This window comes from Rhamphochromis sp. 'chilingali', assembly GCF_963969265.1.
Source record: "Rhamphochromis sp. 'chilingali' genome assembly, chromosome: 21".
NCBI classification, from domain to species: domain Eukaryota; kingdom Metazoa; phylum Chordata; class Actinopteri; order Cichliformes; family Cichlidae; genus Rhamphochromis; species Rhamphochromis sp. 'chilingali'.
In genome coordinates this window covers 3,138,969-3,160,377 of record NC_137949.1, presented here as the reverse complement: position 1 = coordinate 3,160,377, position 21,409 = coordinate 3,138,969, and the positions used below count along the sequence as shown (strand labels likewise).

The window sequence follows — 21,409 nt, the reverse complement described above, 5'->3', positions numbered from 1 at the left end:
ATGTATTTTTGGTGTTGCTGCCACAACTCTGTGTGTGTGTGTGTGTATGTGTATGTGTGTACACGTGTGTACAGATGCCGGTGTTTCTGTGAACACAGATTTGCGGACGCCTTCAGGCCCGGTGGGTGTGGCCCTGTTGGTACTGGCCACACCCAAAGCCACACACCTGCTGCTGATCAGGGCTTGTCGGGGGAGCTACTTAGGAGAGTCTTGGAGCTCCCACTGACGTGGGATCATTGCATGAGACTCCACGTTAGTCACCCAGTTTAGGTTTAGTCGTTTAGTGCATGCCTGCTATTAAGCGTCCTGACAGCTGCCGCTATTGTTTCCCGCAGGAGGAGCATAGGAGGCCCCAAGGGCAGCGAGCACCGGGAGTGCAGACACGGAGCAGAGAGCACAAGGAGGACACGACACGGGAGTCTTGGGAAACACGGGGACTTGTTGTTTTGCACCATACACTGTAAATAAACGCACTGTTCGCACACCGAGCACTGCGCCTGGGTCCTCCTTCCCTACACCCCCACAGTCTGCCATGCCAAACCGTGACACTATGGGTGTGAGGTAGACAAAGTAATTCAGGTATATAGAATAAAGCCCTGTATGAATTTATTTTGAAATGTGACTTGTAGTTTAAAGAGCTTTATAACACCTCGGGTGAGCACAGCTGGTGCCCAGCAGTTACCTGCTAGTCTAGTCACTGAGCCTGCTATAACAGATTTCTCAGTGTTTGACTTGGGACCAAGTTATGGACTTTTCGAGAATGTTTCCATGCTTGGGCTAGGTCTTGTGTGGCTGAAACTGATTATGAACTTTTAAGTAGTTTCCATGGACAGTGATGTTAAAAGTGTTTTTCGTGTGGCCGAACGGACCCCTTTCAAGACTGAAAGTCTGTCCTGTTGAGATAAAATTATTTGAAGTGCCTCAATAATGCTATGCTTTTATTAATAAGTGTTATAAAGTTATATAGTATAGTATTAAGTGGACACAGCCCTGAAAAATAAAGGCATTAGACTATGTGTCCTTGGGGAGTGGAATGCTGTAGACTCTTGCTCACGCTTGCCTGGGAAAAAAGTAGATAACAGGGGACCATCTTCTAGTGGAAAGTTACTGAGACACTGTTGTTTAGACTAGAATGAGAGAGCTTCCGTAATAAAACTGTTAAGCCCGCATCACCATTTTGAGAACCACAGCAATATGTCATGCAGGACGCATCTCCCTTCTAGAAGTACTGTGAAAGCGAAATAAAGTGTTAAGTGGTCTACTGAGCTGTCACAGTCTGCGGGGCAGACCGAGTGGAGAGAGTGAGGTGGACCCAGGTGCAGACACAGATGAGGAGATGAAACTGAATCTCAAACGAAAAGCGAGCTTTTATTGTGGCTGAAACAATGACATGACAAAAACAGCCGGGACAGAGATTAAACTTAACTAGAACCTGAACTGGAGAACAGTATGACTAACTATGAGAACTAGGGAGACTATGGTTATGAGGACTATGAACAAGATTCGGTGCAGATGCATGAAAAAAACCATGAGAAAACCTTGACTTGACATAAACACTAAGAACGTGACCTGCAACGAATCTTGAAAAAACACTTGACATGACCTGAGGGACGAAACACAGACGACGCCACACTGACAAAGAGAAACACGGGGCTTAAATACACAGAGGGATAACGAGGGGAACTAGGCACAGGAGGAGCTGGGAGTAATCAGAAATGACAAGACCAGGAGGAAGCAAAACTCAATACATTGACAAAGGACACCGACTTTCAAAGTAAAACAGGAAACAATTCACAAAGACGCAGACTTAACACAGGACTAAAGCTATACTAAACACGAGCGTACAAGAACAAGACCCTTAACTGAAACAGACGAAGAATAATAATAATCAACAAGACACAACCAGAGATTAAGAATAGCCCATAATACAAAATCAAACCAAAAGATAAGAACTCAAAATGCTGGGTCGAAATGACCCAGAACCGTGACATGAGCAGTGTTTTGTCTTCCATCGGATGCCTCTGAGGAATCAAAAGAACTCTGTGAAGTGTTGATATTTAACAACTGGGGGCTCATCCGGGATTGCGATAGGCTAAGGAAGACAGATTGGGCAGTCTGGGGGCTCAACCAGCAAAGTGAACAGAGGCCCGGGTCATTTTCAAATAAAGGTAACCACCACCTGTTAAATCAAAGTGTGCATATTGGAGCTTATCTAAATCGTCTGTTTCCCAAGTTGTTTGAATTCTCAGTGTCAATTTGCTGTTGTAGACAAAGAGGCGGTGTATCATCTGTCCCACTGCGTTAGAGCAACTAAATTGTGGGTGTAATAAGCCAAGTAAACCAATTGGCTGTTGTGGATAGCGACTGAAAAGAGTAAGAGTAATTATTAGGGATGCACCGATACCGGTATCTGGTATCTGCCTCGATACCACATTTTCTAAAGTACTTGTACTCCTTAAAAGTCCCCCGATACCGGGGACCGATTCCACGCTCTGAGAAATGTCTATGTTTGAGCGGCGTGTAAGGGGTTAATCACAGGCGCAGAGTCCCCGCCCCCAGGCCCCGGCTGCAGCTCACAGCAGGGAGAAGGCGAGGCGAGACATGTCAGCCGTGTGGAACTATTTCAAAGTGAGTGAAGACGACAAAACAAAGGCCGACTGCAAATTGTGCTCAGCAAAATTGTCCAGAGGAGGCTCAAAAGGTAGCGCATTTAACACAAGTGATTTAATCAAGCACCTAAAATCCCAACACGGCAATGAGTACAAAGAGTTTACAGACGCTTCTAAACCAACACAACCCATGCTGCAGCAAACTCTTGCAAGACGAGAGAAAATGTCCAGAGACAATCCACGTGCTGTGAAAATAACACAGACAATTATCGAGTACATTGCATTGAGTGACCAGCCACTCTCGGAGGTAGAAAATGTCGGATTCCTGCATCTCCTCCATGTTCTGGAGCCCAGATATGATGTCCAAGCCGCCGCTACATGACTAACACGGAGCTGCCTAAACTACACGAGTTTAGTGGCTCGTGAAAAAACATATCCACAGCCTACTGGAAGCCTCCTCTGCGTTTAGTTTCACCACAGATATTTGGACAAGCAGTGTTAGCCCCGTGTCACTAATTAGCCTAACCTCCCAGTGGATAGACGAGAGTTTCACGCCACAACGAGCCATATTACATGCAAAACAATTCCGCGGCTCGCACACCAGCCAGGCTATAGTGCATGTGTTTGCGGAAATGCTCCAGACATGGGGTATACCTAAAACATCAGTACATGTTGTGCTTGGTGACAATGCCAAAAACATGATAAAATCCATGAATAACGCAGGGCTCCCACGTCTGCCGTGTGTCGCTGTGATGGATGCATGCAACCACACAACTGAGATACTTAGGTAATATTCATTTGGTCTTTTGTCTTATGTTTACGTTATGCTCTAAAGTTTCTGTGATCATAAGTTAATTTGATATTTTGAGTTTACCTGTAATGCATGACAGCACTAAGCTATAGCCCAAATGGTGGCATAGACTTTCCTTTGCATTGTTTGTTATTTTATACAGGTATGTTATATTGATTATATTTCTGCTCTTTCTGAGTTACCTGACCTCCGCTCCAGTCCTTCCTGGTTTGGCTGAAAGAGGAGGCTGAGGGTGGAGCTGGTTTAAATGCAGAAGCCAATAAAGTGGAATGGACCATCTATTGTGATCATGCAGGGGGAATGGGGTTCTTCTTGAATGATGGTTATCTGTTATCTCTTTAGTTTTCACCTTTGGTGTATATAATGGTTAATTCCTTTGCTATATAACTGGAGCTGTTTCTCATTTGGGCAGGTCAGTTTGTTGAGTTATGTTTTTGTTAAGTGATTTTTGAGTAGCGGTCTGTTAAGTTAACCTCTTTTATGGGCCCACTTGGTTCTTAAAGACTTTATTTTTTGTTATTTTGAATTTTTGTAATCATCTTGTCCTTTTTGGGGGTATAATAAAACCCATTTTTTGAAGTTTACATTTGTGCCTGTGTGTTCCTGGCTGCTTGGTTCATGACAGTCGCGCACAAGTTCACGAGGGCTTATTAGCACAGAGGAGCATAGCTGATGCTATAGCAGTGGGGCGGAAAATAGTTGGGCATTTTAAACATTCCGCCTTAGCCTACTCCCGCCTCGAGGACATTCAGGGACAGCTCAACCAGCCAATAAAGAGACTGCAGCAGGATGTACAGACGCACTGGAACAGCACGTATTACATGCTCCAGTCCCTCATAGAGCATGTGTCTGAACATGAACTCCCTATCTCACCGCTCACCAATGGGCTCTTATGAAAAAGACTGTTGCCATCCTCGCCCCCTTTGAGGAACTAACTAAAAAAGTGAGCAGCTACGACGCACTAGCCTCTGATGTCGTCCCAGCTGTGACTGTGCTAGTAAGACTTCTAAACAGAGAAACAGACGAGGACCACGGTGTCAAGACAATGAAAGCAACCTTACTGGCAGCTGTCAAGAAGCGCTTCAGTGACGTCGAGACCAACCCACTGTACTTCATCTCCACCATACTTGACCCAAGGTAAAGTCTGTGTGCTATAGGTATTCAATGATAAACTACAGTACTAAATGTAAGATTAATTTCCATCTGAAATATTATATTTTTGTAACTAAAATACACAAATACAAAAGTATGCAATATGTATAATATGAAATACATTTACTACCAGAAAGCCAAATGGCTGGCATTTGTGACAGTGGTTTAGGGGAAACTAAAATCAGTCCTATTTTTCCACATATTAATACATTAATTTTGTTCAGGTATAAAGATTGCTTCTTCCCCAACAACACTCCTCCGGAGGCCAAGCTGCACCTGAAGCAGGAGCTGCAGAACCTCCTGCTAAAGTGTTCCTCAAGGCCCAGGCCAGCACTAGCAGCAGTCTGGACACTGTATTTGAAGAAATCACTAAGGAGCAGCCCCAGGCACCACAGCCGCTGGTAGCAGGTGCTGCCATTGAGCTCGACACATACCTCAGAGAGGCCCCAAGCCCTCGTGAAGACAGTCCCCTGAAGTACTGGAGTGTCAACAAAATCAGGTTCCCCATTTTGGCTAAAATGGCCCGTAAATACCTCTCAGCCCCATGGAGCAGTGTGGAAAGTGACAGGCTTATTAGCTCAGTGTCACACATTATAGATGAAAACAGAACCAGGCTGACTGCTGATAATGCAGAAAAGCTACTGTTACGCCCCAGTCTAGGGGTACAGGAACGCAACATAAGTTTGAAAAGATTGCCCCGCATTGGTCCCCAAAACCATACACAGAGGGAAAACCAATTTCTTAGTGAATGGTGGTTTATTTTTCTACACTGCAAAAATGAAGCTCCGGGGTGAACAAAGGCCAAAATAACAAACAAAACAAGCTAAGTCAGGAGGGGGTGCTATCTAAAACCCTATGTGAAATCAAACATCAAACAAAAGACAAGCGCTACACCTAACTCCCTAACTGAAATAAACAGGAGAAAACAGTGCAAGGAAAACAATAAGGCAGCTCACCCCTTCTGTTCCAGTGCTATTTACAATGAAAACTAATGTACACACTATATACAGAACTCAGAAAGTCGCACAAATGTCTCAGGTTTTGGAGGCCAGGGTCAGGTCTGCTGCTGCTGTCAGTGGCTGCCCCGGGACAACTGCTGGTGATGGATTTTGAATGCGACCACATGATCAGCGGACCAATCGGCAGCCGTCAGCTCATCCAATCCGGGGCCTGCCAAGACTTAAAGACACAGACAATAACAGCCACCAAAACAGATTATGGACAGGGCCATAACAGCTACTTTTCTTTAAAAAAAAAACCTGCCACTCACTTTTTCTAAATATGCTCCATTAAGTGAGTCGTCTTAGACTTGATGTTAATACCTACCTCAGTTGCACTGACTGTCACAGTTCTATGTTGGTGGTTGTTAGTTTATTCAAATATTGTGCACTAAATAGCAAAGATGTTTATTAATGCCCCTTGTGTTGTCCAAAGCGGCAGAGTTTATAACAAACTGAAAAAAATACTTGAGTTGCGCTGTCACTGTTTACATTTTTTTAATAATTATTTATTCTGTAATATGTTGGATACAACATGCTTTTCATTTTAAATAAATGTTCTTAATTCCAAACTAGTCCCTTGTTTTTTTGTTAAATTATATGACTAAAGCTGTTACCTGTAAATTTAAATCATGTTTTTATTAAGTACTCGGTAACGGTATCGGTGCATCCCTACAAAAAAGATGTCACCTCACCACAGGGGTGTAGTGCAGCCAGAAGGCAATGGAGTAATGCTCCGCCACTTCTTATTTCTGAGGAAATAAAATAGTCAATTAACTCAATTGGTTGCAATTTATTCATCATTTTGATACATACACCCATGCTAGTGGGATTTTTTGGGTGGTCTACTAATATTGCACTAATATATATTACAAGGATGCAGTTAGCTTATTTCAGTAATTACCTCCCAAGAGCAGTAAATATCAGCGGTGTGAAATTACTCAAAAAAGTTTTATATTTTAGATTCTTCAAAATATCCACCCTTTGCTTTGCTTTGGAGATGGAGCTGGACCAGATGGTGGCAAGGCAGCTGCAGATGGGTGCAGGATGCTGGACATGTCTGGCTGAGCCTGTAGCTCAGACATGAACAGGTGCAGACGCCTGCCGAACACTAGCCATCCCCACCCGAAAAATTGGTACAGGTGCGGAGCTCTGCTGTACCCTGGCTGGCCTCACCCTAGGAACCGGCATGGGTGCAGGAGCCTGAGGAGTAGGTAAGGGTGCAGGAGAAGGCTGGGTCGCGGCTACCCTGACCCTGGGAGCCAGGACTGGCACAGGTACTGCCTGGACGCCCTCTGTTTCCACCCAGAAAACATACGCGGGTCTGAGGACCAGTGGCGCCTCAGCTGCCCTGGGAACAGGAGTAGCGACCGGAAACAGTTCTTTGAGGTGCTGACAGGGGAGCGACACCAGAAATCTTTAATTTTTGTCAGTTCTCTTAGTTATCATGCTTCTTTCCCTCTCTGGACCCTCTGTCCCCCTTTAACGGGTGGGCCATATATGGGATGACTGCTGTGTTTGGGCACTTGTCAAAGTATAAAAATTACAGGCTATTATTAAAGCTAATTCTCTCAGACCTCTCATTATTTTCCAGCCTCCCCCAATCCCCATTCTGGTTGTTTCCTGCTTCCACCTTTGTGCTCAGACTAGGGCTTTTTACCTTCTTTACAGTTAAACAACTAATCTTCCAGGACGGGCGATTCTCTGCGCTCCTCTCCTCTTCTTGCTTCAACCTTAGGGGTTGACTACCCTTTGGTTCGTTGCATAGATCAGAGGATTATTCTGCCCCAATGTAAAATAAATAATTTTTTAGATTTGACGATGACCACATTTGCACTCAGCTGGAATGAATGGCTGGTTTGGGGTGGCTGTAGATCAGAAGGTAGAGCAAGTCTTCTACTAATCGGAAGGTTGGTGGTGATCGATTCCTGGCTGCTCCATCTGCATGCCAAATATCCTTGGGTAAGATACTAACCTCAAGTTGATGCGAGTATGAATGTTAGATCACTTCTGCATTGAAAGAGTGCTTGTATGAATCCGTGAAGCAGGCATGTCGTATAAAGCACTTTGATGCTCCGGGAGAAGGCAAGGCAAGGCAAGGCAAGGCAAATTTATTTGTATAGCACAATTCAACAACAAGGTGATTCAAAGTGCTTTACAGAGACATTAGAAACAAAAACAAATAAAAAGCATGATTTAAAATTGATTAAAACAAGCAAACAAACAAACTAACTAAACACACACATTTCACACCTGTTCGCGCGATCTGAACCCTTATCGTAAGGGGAGCTACCAGTCCTTCTGTGGACGAGCTACTTTCTATTTTAAATTCCCTGAATTTAAAATACTCTCTAGACCCAGTCTAGACCCAGCTGGGGAGCTACCCAGAGCTCTAAACCCACTTAACAAACAAACAAACAAACAAAACAGTATATAAAATCAAAACAGATAAAATCAGAACAGTAGATAAAATCAGTAGTTAATGTAAGTTTTGAAATTTAAGCTTAACAAACAAACAAAACAGTATATAAAATCAAAACAGATAAAATCAGAAATAGATAAGATCAGTAGTTAGTGTAAGTTTTGAAATTTAAGTTTAAAAGTGTGGATTTGGTGCTTTATTCAAATGCAGCTGAGAACAGGTGAGTCTTCAACCTGGATTTAAATAAACTGAGTGTTTCAGCTGATCTGAGGCTTTCTGGGAGTTTGTTCCAGATATAAGGAGCATAAAAGCTGAATGCAGCTTCTCCGTGTCTGGTTCTGACTCTGGGAACTGATAAAAGACCGGATCCAGATGACCTGAGGGATCTGGAAGGTTCATACTGGGTCAGGAGGTCACTGATGTATTTTGGTCCTAAACCATTCAGAGCTTTATAGGCCAGCATCAGGACTTTAAAGTCTATCCTCTGACGGACAGGCAGCCAGTGTCAAGACCTCAGAGCTGGACTGATGTGGTCCACTTTTTTGGTCTTAGTGAGGACTCGAGCAGCAGAGTTCTGAATGAGCTGTAGTTGTCTGACTGATTTTTTAGGTAGACCTGTAAAGATGCTGTTACAGTAATCAAGCCTACTAAAAATGAATGCATGGACTAGTTTTTCCAGGTCCTGTTGAGACATCAGATATTTTATCCTTGAAATATTCTTGAGGTGATAGTAAGCTGATTTTGTTATTGTCTTAATGTGTTTTTCTAAGTTTAGGTCTGCATCCATCACTACACCCAAATTTCTCGCCTGGTTTGTGGTTTTTAGATGTACAGATTGAAGTTCTCTGGTGACCTGTAATCGTTTTTCTTTGGCGCCGAAGACTATTACTTCAGTTTTGTTTTTGTTTAGTTGGAGAAAATTGTGGCACAACCAGTCATTAATTTCCTCAATGCATTTACCAAGAGCCTGTACAGGGCCTCGGTCTCCTGGTGACATTGTGATATATATTTGTGTGTCATCTGCATAGCTGTGGTAGTTTATTTTGTTGTTCTTTATAATCTGTGCCAGTGGGAGCATGTAAATGTTAAACAGAGGGGGTCCCAAGATGGAACCTTGGGGAACTCCACATGTGATACTTGTCTGCTCGGATGTGAAGTTACCTATTGATACAAAGTATTTCCTGTTTTCTAAGTATGTTTTGAACCAGTTTAGTACAGTTCCTGAAAGACCTGCCCAGTTCTCCAGTCGTTTGTGTCACGGGTCTGGGTCCGTTGGACCCAGTATGTGGAGTTTCATGTTTTTGTTATTCCATGTTTGAGGTTATTATGTTTTGGTTTTAGTTTGCATCAGGGATTGTTTTCTTGTTCTCTTGTTGTGTTGATGATGATGATGATGATGATGATTATGATGTTTATTATTTGAGTTTCATGTTTAAGGATTTGTTCTCGGTTGTATCTCACGTTTAGTTTAGTTCAGGTTCCATGTGTCATTCTGTCTGTCTCTCAGTGTCAGGTCTGCGTCTTGGTGTGGTGTTCTCATTTCCTGTTTTATTGTGAAGGTCTGGGTCTCATGTGAGTGTGTTCAGTTTTACCTCTGTCTCGTCTTGTTGATCATTCCCAGCTGTGTCCACCACCTGTGTGTAATTCCCCTGTGTTTCTCTGGGTGTATTTAAGTCATGTCCTCCGTCATTGTAGTTGCTGGTCCGTCTGTGTATTCCACCCTGCCTCATCTGCGTGTTCTCCCTGCAGTCCGCCGTTAGTCTCTTCTGGTCGTTCTCGTTAAGGTTTGTGCTCTGTAGTTTAGTTGATCCCAGTATAGTTTAGTTCCAGCTCCATTTGCCGTTTGTGTTTACTTTCATGTTCAATAAACCACCTTTACACCTTCACGACTGCCTGCACTTGGATCCTCCTTTTTCCTTTTCTACATGGCTCTCCTCACCCGCCATGACAGTACGGACCAGCCAGATATGGATCCAGCGGCATTCACCCCACCCACGGAGCTTCGGGACCTCATCACGAACTCCGCTTCACAAATAATCAACCTGTGGCTAGAGCACGAGGGAGAAGCATTCCTCCACGTTCCGGAAGCCAGACTGCAACAGCTGCTCACGGATTATCCCTGGCTATTGGACTCTCTACACCCTCTGGTACAAAACTTCATTCTCCACGAACTTCACCTCCACCCTCCAGCCTCTACCGCTTCCCAACCCAGCCCGCCGCCGAAGGTTTTGCCCGGCCCGCCGGAGGTTTTGCCCGGCCCGCCGGATCAGTCGGCAGGGAGGAAGCGACGTTCGCGTCACCGGCGCGGCACCCCACAGCCGGACTTCAGGATGACAAAACAGTCGGCTGTGGTGGGTGAAACAGACACTCTTTCTGTTCCTTCTGACCCAGATACTAGGTCTATTTCTTCTGGAGCTATTTTTTGTGTCTCCTCTAAAAATAATAAGGATTTCCCTGTCTCGCCCATGGCCATTGCTCCTAAGTCTACCTTTGTTGAGCAGACTTTTTGTGCTAATGACTATGTTCATGCTGTTGTTCCCATGCCCGGAGTAGCTGAGCCTAGCACTACGAACATAGGGAATTTAAGCATCAGGGAAGCTTTCTTGTCTCCGTCAGTTCCTTCAGGGAAAGTAATAAAACTTTCTGAAACTGGTTTTTCTGGCCATATTGTCCCATCCTCACTTTCACCTCAGTCAGCAGCCCAGCTGCCCTCAGTTTGGCCAGTAGCTCAGTTGCCACCAGTTCAGCAGCCTACCCACTCACTCATTCAGCCACCATCCTCACTGTCTCATTCTAAGCAGGGAACACACTTCACCACAACATCTGTTGGTTCTCTTAAGGTGGCCATGTCTTGTTGATCATTCCCAGCTGTGTCCACCACCTGTGTGTAATTCCCCTGTGTTTCTCTGGGTGTATTTAAGTCATGTCCTCCGTCATTGTAGTTGCTGGTCCGTCTGTGTATTCCACCCTGCCTCATCTGCGTGTTCTCCCTGCAGTCCGCCGTTAGTCTCTTCTGGTCGTTCTCGTTAAGGTTTGTGCTCTGTAGTTTAGTTGATCCCAGTATAGTTTAGTTCCCGCTCCATTTGCCGTTTGTGTTTACTTTCATGTTCAATAAACCACCTTTACACCTTCACGACTGCCTGCACTTGGATCCTCCTTTTTCCTTTTCTACATGGCTCTCCTCACCCGCCGTGACAGTTTGAGTAATATGTTGTGGTCAACTGTATCAAATGCTGCACTGAGATCCAGTAAAACTAGGACTGACATTTTTCCACTGTCTGTATTCAGACATATGTCATTAAACACTTTGGTCAGAGCGGTTTCAGTGCTGTGGTTCTGTCTAAAACCTGACTGGTAGGCATCGTAGCAGTTATTCTGTTTTAAGAAGTAATTGAGCTGTTGAGAAACTGCTTTTTCAATGATCTTACTTAAAAATGGGAGATTTGAGATCGGCCTGTAGTTGTTCATTTGTGTCTTGTCAAGATTGTCCTTTTTCAGTATAGGTTTGATTACAGCAGTTTTTAGTGGTTCTGGAAACACACCTGATAATAAAGAAAAGTTGACGATCTGTAACAGGTCTGACTCTAAAGTCTTTGAGACCTTTTTGAAAAAAACATGTTGGCAGGACATCTAAACAGCAAGAGGAGGAGTTCAGTTGACCTAAGATGTCCTCCAGGTCTTTGCTGTTAATAGGTTGAAACTGTTTCATGGTGTTTAAACAGTTTTTTGGTGGACACAGTACATATCCTGGATCTGCTGTTGATGTACCAACTGCTTGTCTAATTTTTTGGATTTTGTCTGTGAAGAATTTGGCAAAGTCATTGCAGGCCATGGTTGAATGAAGTTCAGCTGCCACAGGAGGGTTTGTTAGCCTGTCAACTGTAGAAAATAAGACCCGAGCATTATGGCTGTTTTTAGTGATGTCAGAGAAGTAGGACCTTCTTGCACTCCTCAGTTGTAAATTATAATTGTGAAGTTTCTCTTTATAGATGTCATAATGAACCGGGAGGTTTGTTTTTCTCCATCTGCGCTCAGCTTTCCTACACTCTCTTTTTTTCATTTTTCACTAGTGTGGAGTTTCTCCATGGAGACTTTTTCCTTCCAGAGATAACCTTCACCTTAATGGGAGCAATTGTATCCATTACATTTAACATTTTTGCATTAAAGCTATTGACGAGCTCATTGACTGAATTCATATTCTGCCTAATATTATACAACATGGAGATGGGGTGATGCTTTACTACACAAGAAATATGTGACTTTATGTGTGTTGAAAACAAGACTCCGTTATTGGGCCTGTGGTGAGTTGTGTCATTTCTGTTTGCACTTCCAACACTATCTTTGGCAGTTTGTGTTCCTTCTTAAAAAGTGCAAAAGACTCAAAATTCTTCCTTCATAGTGCTGGTACGGAAGCTCAGTATTCCAAAGTTTTGACATATATTGTCCTACAATTTTTCTAAGTGCCATCAAAAACATTCTGATAGATAGATATAGATATGGGGTGCAACGATATTCGTATCGATATTGAACCGTTCGATACAGTGCTCTCGGTTCGGTACGCATATGTATCGAACAATACAATTTTTTTCCAAATTTTTTTTTTTTCAATTTTTTTTTTTTTTTTTTTTTTTTTTGTGTCCCGTTTGGATCTATAGCCATCAGAATTGTTGTCTTGAGGCCAAGAAAGATGCCAAGAGGATTTATTTTAAGTGGATCATCATATTGGTCCATTTGATTGCCCTTTATTATAATTATGAATTTATTTTATTTTCAGTTGCAAACGGGACAGACATGACTGTGGGATAGGACAGGGGGAAAGAATGAAAGAAAGAGGGGGAGAGAAAGAAAACCAAAGGGGAGAAAAAAAAAGAACAATACAAAATTTGTAATTTATTTTATCAACTTTCCTTCTGACGATGCTGTCTGTGTTGAGCGCTCAGTGAATCTGCATTTGACTACTCCGCCTAGGCTCGAGAGTGCAGCCTAGGCGGAGTAGTCGAACGCAGATTCACTGAGCACTCAACACAGACAGCATGGTCAGAAGGAAGAGCGCAGGGCAAGCTAGCGAGACAGAAGTGGACCTCCCCACCCTCATTCAGATCTGGCGTTTGGAATTATTTTGGTTTTCATGTGAGGTATGACCCTGAAGGTAAGCGCGTCATGGACTAAAGTAAAACAGTATGTTGGATGTGCCATGCAATGCTCAATTACATGGGTGGGAGCTAGTGTGTTAGCGCAGTTAGCTCGTTAACGTGTTGGCCGTCTAGCCCCTCTGTATAGGGTAGCTCGTTAACGGAGATTTGCCGTGTTGTGGCGTTAAGGTTATTTCAACGAGATTAACCTGAAAGCACTAGTGGGAACACAACGAATATGACTGCACATTTACACCGATATCATCCTAGTGCAAAGACAAAAACAACAAGCATGCATGCTACAAACTTTAGCCGAGTCATTTAGACAGCTGTTAGCACAGGATTCTCCTTATGGAGACCTGATATGTTTAATATGCTGCTGAGAATATAGCCCAGAAGAAGCGGATAGTATAGCTTTTATTTTGGAAAGAGACATTTCTCTGTAATAAACTCTCTTTTCCAAAGATGAGTGATTCCTCAATCAGATACAGGGCTCGCAAAATCGCTAGCCCGACGTCCCGGGGCTATCTCTGCCCTGCCTGTCGGGCTATTGTAGGAAGGAAAAATATATGTCAATGCTTTTGCATTCTTTCAGAAATGTAGCTGGGTAATTATGTCATTGGCATCGGTGAGCCACTGTCAATATGTGACATATTGAAATCGTGTTTGAATTTGCGCTTGTTTTTTTTTGCTTTCACTTTGCAATCGCGCGAACTGTGTATAGAGAGCGACAGCACTGATCTGTGAGTGATGATAATTTGTGCACCAATTCCTCTGACATCGTCTTATTAATTGTTAGCTTACTATGCAAACATGACAAGTGAAATCTCCCGCAGCTTAAACATGTGAGAGGTTGATCGCGCAGAGAATCGCTGAGCTTATGTGAGTCCGTGTGTAAAAGCATTTCAGTTCTGCTGAGCCAAATAAGACAGGTCAGGGTGAAGAAGTGACAGCCAAAGAAAAGCTTACCACAAAACGGAGAAGTTATGACAAATCAGACTATAAGGCAAAAAGAAAGTGCAGCTTTATGGTTTCATGGACAAAAGAATTTCTGTGGCTGCAATATGACGAGCTAAAAAACAACACGCACAAGGGTTAGGGTTAAATTTAAAAACTGTACTTTTGTGTTAAAATATATATTTACAATTTTAATAAATGACAAATTAAAAACGCATGAACATTTTTTTTTTTGTATCGAAAAAATATCGAACCGTGACACCAAAGTACCGAACTGAACCGTGAATTTTGTGTATCGTTGCACCCATATATATATATATATATAGATATATAGATAGCAGCTGGATAGCGTAGTGGTTAAACTACACGCCTTTGGAACAGAGGATCGCAAGTTCGATTCCTGCCTGGGGCGTCTGTATCCAGTAAGGGTCCTAAGGCTAGACCCCCTATGCTAAGCAAGCCTACCGCAGACATGAGCGAGACAGATAAATATGAAGGCATGCCGGCTCGGACGTCGCCCGGATCAACAAGGTCCGCGTCAGGTGTTGAGGAACCAGGGCACCCTGACGAAAAGTGGGCTACTGGAACAAGAAGGCATCGGTGGGCAAGGGACGAAAACAGGGCGTTGTTGGAATGCTACTACGCAAGTAACCCCGGCGGAAGGGGCTACATGAATAGGATGAGGGACCTATGGATTCTTCGATACCCAACATCCACAATGACAGCGAAACAACTAGTAGCTCAGTGTTCCAACATTCGAAAGAAGGGACTGCTCTCACAGCTAGAGATTGACGAGGTACAACACAAATGCTACGGCAAGGAGGAGTCAGGACGCCAGGTCAGGGGGGAGATATCATCACCCCCACCCGAGATTGGGTACATAGCCCCAAGTGCGATAGGAGAAGGATCGTTGAGTGCGAGAGGAACTGACCTGAAAAATAGGATCATGGCCAAGCTTGAAACCTGGATCCCCCGTAGCCAGTTACCAAGATTACGTGAAGTACCCTCAGAAGGTCTGCTAGATGATGTTAATGCAGCACTACGGGCAATACCTACAACCACGATTACCGACACTAACAAGCTGATCTACAATACGGCAGCAGTGATCAGTGAGATGCTTGGCTACAAGTTGAACAGCCACAAGGGGCAGTACCCTCCATGGAGAAGGAGGCTAGAGGGCAAGATCAAAGTAGCACGGAGGGAGGTTAGCCAACTAACAGAGTTGCAGAAAGGTGCGACAAATAAGGTGCCTAAGAAATACAGCAAGCTGTCCATACCTGAGGCCTTGGAAACTGCCAAGCAAAGACTCACAGCCTTGGCCAGCCGCTTGAGGAGGTACACCAGAGAGATAGAAGGCAGGAGAATAAACCAGCTGTTCTCCACAGAACCAGCAAAGGTGTACTCTCAGTGGCAAGGGAACAATAAGAGAACAGCACCACCAAGGCTGGAGACGGAGCAATACTGGAAGAGCATATGGGAGAAGGATGCAACCCATAACGGCAATGCTCAGTGGCTAGTGGATCTGAGGGCAGACCACAGCGACCTCCCTGAACAGGGTCCAGTAACCATCACAGTGGCAGATATCCAAGAAAGGGTCTCCAGTATGAAGAGTTGGACAGCACCAGGGCCCGACATGGTTCACGCCTACTGGCTGAAGAAGCTGACTGCACTCCACGAGCGTCTGGCAGCACAAATGAACCAGCTGCTAGTTAACGAGAGACACCCGGAATGGCTAACCGAAGGTCGGACGGTCCTGATCCCCAAGGACCCCAAGAAGGGAGCGGTCCCCTCCAACTACCGACCAATAACCTGCCTCAGTACTACATGGAAGCTCCTGTCAGGCATCATATCGGCTAAGATGAACAGGCACATGGGTCAATACATGAGCGGGACACAGAAAGGAATTGGCAAGAATACCAGAGGTGCAAAACACCAGCTACTGGTAGACAGAACAATCAGCCGAGACTGCAAGACCAGACTGACCAACCTGTGCACTGCCTGGATTGATTACAAGAAGGCCTATGACTCAATGCCCCACAGCTGGATACTGGAATGCCTAGAATTGTACAAGATCAATGGGACCCTAAGAGCCTTCATCAGGAACTCAATGGGGATGTGGCGTACAACACTAGAGGCCAACTCCAAGCCCATAGCACAAGTTACCATCAAGTGCGGGATCTACCAAGGAGATGCTCTGTCCCCACTGCTGTTCTGCATAGGCCTGAACCCCCTCAGTGAGATCATTAACAAGACTGGCTACGGATACCGACTACGGAACGGAGCAGTTGTCAGCCACCTCCTGTACATGGATGACATCAAGCTGTATGCCAAGAGTGAACGAGACATCGATTCACTGATCCACACTACCAGGCTATACAGCAATGACATTGGAATGTCGTTCGGACTGGAGAAGTGTAGTCGGATGGTAACAAAGAGAGGGAAGGTAGTCAGAACTGAGGGGATTGAACTACCAGAAGGCAACATTGCAGACATAGAGGACAGTTACAAGTACCTGGGGATCCCGCAGGCAAATGGGAACCATGAAGAGGCCGCTAGAAAGGCTGCAACCACCAAGTACCTGCAGAGGGTCAGGCAAGTCCTGAGGAGTCAGCTGAATGGTAAGAACAAGATCCGGGCCATCAACACATACGCCCTGCCCGTGATCAGGTACCCTGCTGGGGTAATAGGCTGGCCAAAGGAGGAGATAGAAGCCACTGACATAAAGACAAGAAAGCTCCTGACCATGCATGGAGGGTTTCACCCCAAGTCCAGCACCCTGAGGCTGTACGCTAAGCGGAAGGAAGGGGGCCGGGGACTGGTGAGTGTCAGCACCACAGTCCAGGATGAGACAAGGAACATCCAAGAATACATTGGGAAGATGGCCCCAACTGACCGAGTGCTCAGTGAATACCTCAGGCAGCAGAAACCCAAGAAAGAGGAGGGAGACGAGGAACCATCATGGAAGGACAGGCCCCTGCACGGTATGTACCACCGGCAGATAGAGGAGGTGGCTGATATCCAGAAATCCTACCAGTGGCTGGACAAAGCTGGACTGAAAGACAGCACAGAGGCACTAATCATGGCAGCACAAGAACAAGCTCTGAGTACAAGATCCATAGAGGCTGGGGTCTATCACACCAGGCAAGACCCCAGGTGCAGGCTGTGTAAAGATGCCCCAGAGACAATCCAGCACATAACAGCAGGGTGCAAGATGCTAGCAGGCAAGGCATACATGGAACGCCATAACCAAGTGGCCGGCATAGTGTACAGGAACATCTGTGCCGAGTATAACCTAGAAGTCCCGAGGTCAAAATGGGAGATGCCCCCAAGGGTGGTGGAGAATGACCGAGCTAAGATCCTGTGGGACTTCCAGATACAGACAGACAAAATGGTGGTGGCTAACCAACCGGACATAGTGGTGGTAGACAAACAGAAGAAGACGGCCGTAGTGATCGATGTAGCGGTTCCGAATGACAGCAATATCAGGAAGAAGGAACACGAGAAGCTGGAGAAATACCAAGGGCTCAGAGAAGAGCTCGAGAGGATGTGGAGGGTGAAGGTAACGGTGGTCCCCGTGGTAATCGGAGCACTAGGTGCGGTGACTCCCAAGCTAGGCGAGTGGCTCCAGCAGATCCCGGGAATAACATCGGAGATCTCTGTCCAGAAGAGCGCAGTCCTGGGAACAGCTAAGATACTGCGCAGGACCCTCAAGCTCCCAGGCCTCTGGTAGAGGACCCGAGCTTGAAGGATAAACCGCCCGCAGGGGCGTGCTGGGTGTTTTTTATATATATATATATATATATATATAAAAAAACAAACCTTTTTGGTTTAAATTGAGCTCATATATCCTTCAAGCACGCCTTCTTCTTGAACCAGATTTGAAGAACTTCTTGATAACACCCTCATTATTTCATAAAATCTTCATCAGGTTTAGATGGCTTTACATTTTGCATTCAGTTATCCATAGTATGTATTTTTGTGTACAAATCAAGTCTACTGTACAGTTATGATGAACCACAAAAATATAATAGTGCATTTGTAAGCACATATGCAACAAAATATCAAGGCCACAGTTGAATAAAAATATGAATGTAATATTTTAAGAAATGTGCCATTTTCTGATTAAAGATGTTATTAATAGTAATAGTCATAATTGTCTAACATACGATGAGGTTTGGATTTAAAGAACAAAGCTGCATCTCTACATGGGAAAATGTGAAAAGAAAAAGCCTTTTGAGAGAGAAAATATGCTTGATTTTACCAACACACTTTCATTTTTATAATTATTTATAATTTGTCAAATTACAAGTTCATTTTCATCACACAATGGCATTTCAATAGAGAAGAATTCATTAGGAAAAAAAATAAATTACAACTACAAATTAAAATGAAAACTTAACTGTAAATATTAGTAACTCAAAACCTTCAATGTTTATTAAGGTCATCACATCTATGATGCAAAACAGCATGATGCTGTTATGGAGCTTGACACCTGAATAAAGGTTTCTAATAATATGTGACAAGGTCTATATAGCAGTGGTGGACAAAAGGTCACATTAACGCAGCAGGATCTGCTTCAAGTGACATTTTTCTCACACAGTGAGTGCATGGGTTCATGCGGACATCTCCATGCCTGTCAAGTTTTTCTGATTGCATGGACTCATCTGTGGAGATGTACATTACAATGCACCAACTGTGGATGTGGCAGGCAGGACAGGTTACAACAACGCAATTAATGTATGGGGACGATGTGTTTTAATGTAATAATTTAATGATTTTTAAATAGTATCTAATGTTTTGATACATTCGACATGTGAAATGCATAAAGCCTTAAAAACAAATGTCTGATAAATGTATTTAAAAATGCATTGTAGCATACACCTACATAGATGTTGTTACAGTTTTACTTGCACAACTGCAGCTTTCTTCTTCAGCCTTTATAAATAGGACTTATTTGTACAAAACAAAAAAGCCTTTATTTTTCTATTAAAACTTTTAATCTATAACCCTTTTTTGTGAAAGTTAATACATTTATTTTAATATTAAGACTAATATGAGTGCACTAAAATTTCAAGAATAAAGTTGCAGGATCTTTTGCAGTCATGTAAAACTCAAAGATACTATGTGTTTTTGAAATGTAGCTTTTTTTGGTTCCTGTGCAAAATGTGTTTAAAAACAGAAAGCAATGATTTGCAAATCTCACAAACCCATATTTTATTCACAATTTTAAAAAAAACTGAAACTATACTAAAGGTTTAAACTAGGAATTATTTTAAGAAAAATATTGGCTCATCTTGAAATTGATGGCAGTTTGTATGAACACTGAGCTTCTGGGAAGCAGGCTTAGCTAAAACTGAGTTGATAATAAAGTTTCCCTCATCTCAGGGTTAACAAACTCAAAGTCAGATCTATACTCACCATCTTTCTAAGTCTTTGACCCTGGGCAATAATCCTGTCAGGCTGTCAGCAAATTTCCTGAAAACATTTACCGTGTGTTGCACACTGGAAATATTGTCAGCTGTCACACTGACGAAAAACGTGTCACATTTGGATCTTGGAGCGCATGTAATTTGTGTGAACACTAGGTGGGGCTGAGATGACTTTAAGTGTCATGGTTCCTGGAGTCAGTGTTTTCAGTTTGTTGTTCTTTTTCCTCAGTTAATTTTTTTTAAAATCTATATTTTCAGCGTTCTTGTAATTATGTTTGGATTATGTCCTGAAGTTTCTGGGTTTTTGTTTATAATTTAATAAACAAGCTTCAATTAATGTCTATCTTTTATTATCATTCTGCTTTTGGTGATTCGGTTTATACTTATTCTTCTTAGCCTTCCCCGTTCCCTCAGTGTAGGTGTTTTCATGACTTCCTGTCTTATTTTGCCATTCAGTCATCTCAGTTTTCTTCAGTTCATGTTTTGTTGTCCATGCTCCCACGCTCTGTGTTTTCTCTGCTGTCTCCTAGTTTTGCACTTCTGCCTTGAGCCCAGCTTTGTCTCCGTGACATCCAGGAGTAAACATCCTTTTGAGTTTATCCTTTTGTCTCCAGGGTCCTGCCTGCCGCACAGCATATCACGACATTGACACTCAAACTATATATTTTATATTATATATATTTTAGAGTTGTTCTTAAACATGGACTATCTGCAGGTTCTGAACATTTACATTGTGTGCACAGACTCAGATTAAGTCATTATTATTCTGAATTATGTCAAACAACATTTTGGTATCTGAATTTCAGCGTCTGAGCCTAGACACATTTTACACTGAAAAGCAGCTAAATTAGTGTCGAGTCAACCCGGAACCTTAATCGCTGAGATGATAGGCTCTGCAACAGATCAGCAAACCATGTCAGAGTCTACTTATCCAAAACAGATCATGGATTCAGATCTGACATTTTTATCTTCACTTTTTACACCTACATTTTGTTGTTCTTAGGTTAGAAGTGAATAATTAAATTTAGATATCAAATCAAATTAGGATTCCAGCCTCATCTAAAAATCAGTTGGGTGCATGATGACAGCAGGCCTCATAAAAACTATACCGCCAGTGCTACCCCAGAATCTTCTAGCAGATGTATTAATTTAAAATTAATTTCAAATTTTGGTTTGTCTGATTACAGAATTCTGTTTAGGTTTTTCTTACATTTTACACAGTGTCCCAACCTTTTCAGAATCTGGTTTGTTTATTTTAAACCAGTAAAATTTTGATCTTTAAATTTTTAACTTCATTTTCATATAAGTGTGATCTTTTTCTAAAAAGACTGCAATGTTTTTCCTCCCCAAGTGACCTTTACACTCTCACATAAACTGCTTAAGCCACACTAGAAGCTAAAAACCAAAACACAGAAAACAAGCTCTTGTAGTTTTAAATTATACAGGTTTTAAATATCTTCACTTAATGTAGATTCATAAAAAGGTGGCAGTTGGCTGTATGAGCATGTGCATGTTAAAAAACCTAAAGTTTTTTATTTTTCCTCATAGCTCAGAAGCTGTGCTTGTGCGCGTGTGTATGCGTTCAGCGGTTCAGCAGCATGTCGGGCAGTGTCTTCAGGTCGATCTGAGGCAACACCCAGAAACAGTAGAGCAGTAACCATAGCAGCAGCAGCACACGTAGCTCCCAGTTCTCCCTCCACCTACACACACAGAGACAAGTGCAACTTTACTTTCTCTTTGCACAGTGTTTGAGCTCATTTGATTTAATTGGTGGTTGAGCTGCACTCTTCGGCTAGTTCACACACTTGTGCTCTTCATAACATTTTCAGTATTGCAGCACATTCTCGCTATATTAACTCAAGCAGCTGTTTTCATTGCAGACAATTTAACATAGAAGAA

At 43.2% G+C, this 21,409-nt stretch overlaps 1 protein-coding gene across 3 annotated transcripts in view; it reads right to left on the bottom strand.

Moving 5' to 3' along the window:
* Nucleotides 1-18,347: 18,347 nt before the first annotated feature.
* The window catches only part of clmna (calmin a), a 37,551-nt gene continuing 34,489 nt past the window's right edge, over nt 18,348-21,409 (bottom strand). For all 3 annotated transcript variants that reach the window (XM_080871659.1, XM_080871660.1, XM_080871658.1), the window contains exon 13: nt 18,348-21,210. In XM_080871659.1, coding sequence (XP_080727785.1) covers nt 21,093-21,210 — 118 coding nt within the window. In that variant the 3' untranslated portion in view covers nt 18,348-21,092. The remainder of the gene's footprint in view (nt 21,211-21,409) is intronic.